Source organism: Centruroides sculpturatus, unplaced genomic scaffold, assembly GCF_000671375.1.
Source record: "Centruroides sculpturatus isolate CEXI.00-Female unplaced genomic scaffold, Cexi_2.0 scaffold238, whole genome shotgun sequence".
NCBI lineage: Eukaryota > Metazoa > Arthropoda > Arachnida > Scorpiones > Buthidae > Centruroides > Centruroides sculpturatus.
This window is the reverse complement of record NW_019384806.1, coordinates 507,318-510,981: the sequence shown is the minus strand read 5'-3', so window position 1 is coordinate 510,981 and position 3,664 is coordinate 507,318. Positions and strand designations below refer to the sequence as shown.

The 3,664-nt window shown below is 32.5% G+C and overlaps 1 protein-coding gene across 1 annotated transcript; it reads right to left on the bottom strand.

Annotated features, from left to right (window-relative positions):
• Positions 1 to 1,380: 1,380 nt before the first annotated feature.
• Positions 1,381 to 3,165, bottom strand: LOC111629680. The gene is made up of 2 exons (XM_023373569.1): positions 2,769 to 3,165; positions 1,381 to 2,580 (listed from the first exon to the last, which is right to left on the bottom strand). The coding sequence occupies exons 1-2, from the start codon at positions 2,969 to 2,971 to the stop codon at positions 1,533 to 1,535; spliced, it is 1,251 nt and encodes a 416-aa protein (XP_023229337.1). The 5' UTR covers positions 2,972 to 3,165; the 3' UTR covers positions 1,381 to 1,532.
• Between the last annotated feature and the right edge of the window lie 499 nt (positions 3,166 to 3,664).

Here is a 3,664-nt window from a genome sequence, read left to right as displayed (position 1 = left end):
TTTTTCCTTATGAAGCTATTTCAATGGCAACAACTTACCACGGGAACTTTTAGCCCCGTTCTCCCCTACAGTTCGAATCCATTATCCACAGAAGGGTAATTAAAAACGTCTATCTCCAAATATCTAAAATAAAAGTACACTATATAATACTATAGTAAAGTAAATATCAAATAAAAGTATAAAATTATACATAAATTATTTAAAATAATATAAAGTAGACCCCGCCATACAAGTTTTCAGGTTTACGCAATTGGTGATCAGAAAAAAGTTAATAAAAGAGTTAATTGTACACTAAATTAGTGTTAAATAATAACAACTGTACAAACCTGAAAAATTCATTGAGCATTTCCAACGTCAGGGGCAGTTTGAGAATAAATTTCCTTTCGTTGGGACACACAATTATGAAGTTATTCAGTAATCCTCCCTTTTCTATCAAGCGTTCTCGTAATACTACAACAGATTCTCCATTATCGTTGAGTAAAGTCACTTCATTCAAGTTAAATATTTCTTCCACTTCTACCTTTGACATCTTCCTTTATACTAAATCAATAATATTCTCGCCGATTTAAAGGGATAATATCGAATATTTTCCAAATTTTACCGAACGATTACTTTTCTAATGCTTTGCAGTGTATTTTCCCTTACGTTACATTCACCACCAAATTAGAAAGGATTACCTCGTTTGTCTCCCACTTTATATGCAAATTAGTTTATTTGAGGGATTGATGCTGAATTTTTCGCAAGTGTTATTGTACGTAAAATATTTATATTTTATAAATAATATAATGTTGAATAATTATAACGTTATTTAAACTTCCGTTTATTATTTTTTCCAGTGACATAACAGCAAGAGGCGTTACTTTTCACCTCCTATTTATTACAAGAGACCTCTGACAAGATGGTTACTAGTTTGAATAGTGTTACTCAGCATTAAAATAAGCCAACCAGAGTTTAAAAGGCGTTTATAAGTAGCTATTCTACAACCAATTAGCTGCAACAATCTTAAATATGATACGCTGCATTATAATTATCATGAACTACACATACATAAATACAAATACATACAAATACATAAATTTGTATTTATTATTATTATACTTTCATTGTGGTAAACATAGTTGTAGTTTGCTCTACAATACGAACAGCTGTTAGATTAATTATTGTTTGCATAAAATAGATTTATTTTCCTTTTAATATTGCTCGTAATACTTGATTACAGTCGACCTCCCCTATAACACTGTTAATTATTCCGTTTTATATGAATTCCATGTTGTACGAGTCACTTAGATTTGAAAAATACGTGTGCCAGGCTGTGAACTGATCACGTATTTGTAAAATCTAAGTGACTCGTACAACATGGAATTCATATAAAACGGAAAAATCAAAAGTGTTAAAGGGGGTCGACTGTATTTCCTCCATTAACGCATGGAAAAATATTCGTAAGATCATATAAAGCGATACAAAAGGTGAAAGAAAACATTTGTCGTTCTAAAAATACATAAATTATCCAATAAAAAGCATGTTTACAAGTTTTAGAAAGTAAGAGAAATAGCAAAATTGAATGTTGTTTCCTTTTCTAAAAGTCTTGTAGCCTGAGCTCTGAAATCGTAGATCGGCTGATATCTACAACTGCATTTTAAAACCTGTATCAAGGTGGTTTTTATTTCTTCCTTCGGAATCTTAACTAAAAATATGTGAAAACTGCCCCTCTTCAAGTATTTCAGCTTTGGAAAACGTACTACTCCATCCATAGTACAAACGTGTCTTTCGTATACGAAATCCTGTGAATAGGTCGACTTTACACCCATCAAAACCTTTACTCCTTTATGGTTTCGATGCTTTATTGGCAGTTGAAATGCACATATAACACAATTTTCAGGAACCCACAAATCGGCCATAAACCGAAAATGTACCTTCATCCTTGTGTTTCGTTTTAATTCTTCCGTAGTCCTAAAGTTTCCGACAACTATAGGATAATAATCGAAAATTTCTCGCTGTGCAGAGTAAGCAGATATAACTGATGGAAGGGTGGCTACATTCTTATGAGTTTGATAATTTCTTATGGATTCAACTTCCTTTGTCGAAATGCAATCTGGTGTAATGTAGGTAAAAAGACGTTCTATTAACTCTGGTGTTATAATAAAAAGTCTAATTAATGGAAGGAAAGGTCTTATTAAGTCTCCTTTCGATATGTTATCATTTATCCTTTTCAATTTACGAAATTTCTGCTCGACCCACTCGAGAAGTCCATGCACCAAATCAGATTCATCCATCCCGTAAAAGTAGGAGCATATCAATAACTTGTACATGGTAGTTTCTTCACACGATTTGAAGTCGTCGGTGTCGAATAAGTCATTTTCGGACGTAGTAAAATATTCCCAACAGCGATATTTCAACTGTTTTTCGTCGTGACTGCATGCCAAATCGTGGACACGGCAAAAGTTTCTAGGCAGAATCGACTGTACGAAATAATATAAACACATTCGTTCCAGGTCTCTGATGAAGTAACGTTTGCTGATTAAGTACAGTTCGAATCCTTTATCCACAGAAGGGCAGTTAAAAACGTTTATCTCCAAATATCTAAAATAAAAGTACACTGTATAAGGTTATAAAATCATACATAAATTACTTAAAATAATATAATATATATACATATATAGACCCCGCCATACGAGTTTTCAGGTTTACGCAATTGGAGATCAGAAAAAAGTTAATAAAAGAGTTAATTGTGCACTAAATTAGTGTTAAATAATAACAACTGTACAAACCTGGAAAATTCATTGAGCATTTCTAATGTCAGGGGCAGTTTAAGAATAAATTTCCTTTCGTTGGGACACACAATTATGGAGTTATTCAGTAATCCTCCCTTTTCTATCAAGCGTTCTCGTAATACTACAACAGATTCTCCATTATCTTTGAGTAAAGTCACTTCATCCGAGTTAAATATTTCTTCCACTTTTACCTTTGACATCTTCCTTTACACTAAATCAATAATATTCACGCCGATTTAAAGGGATAATATCGAATATTTTCCAAATTTCACCGAACGATTACGTTTCTAATGCTTTGCAGTGTATTTTCCTTCACGTTACATTCACCACCAAATTAGAAAGGATTACCTCATTCGTCTCCCACTTTATATGCAAATTAGTTTATTTGAGGGATTGATGCTGAATTTTTCGCAAGTGTTATTGTACGTAAAATATTTATATTTTATAAATAATATAATGTTGGATAATTATAACGTTATTTAAACTTCCGTTTATCATTTTCTCCAGTGACATAACAGCAGGAGACATTACTTTTCACCTCCCATTTATTACAAGAGACCTCTGACAAGATGGTTACTAGTTTGAATAGTGTCACTCAGCATTAAAATAAGCCAACTAGCGTTTAAAAGATGTTTATAATTAGCTATTTTACAACCAATTAGCTGCAACAATCTTTACAATGGGGAGTATCCAGTTTCAATGTTACAGGATTGTGAAAAGACACTTATAACACTGTTAATTATTCCGTTTTATATGAATTCCATGTTGTACGAGTCACTTAGATTTTACAAATACGTGTGCCGGGCTGTGAACGGTTCACGTATTTGTAAAATCTAAGTGACTCGTACAACATGGAATTCGTATAAAACGGAATAATTAACAGTGTTATAGGG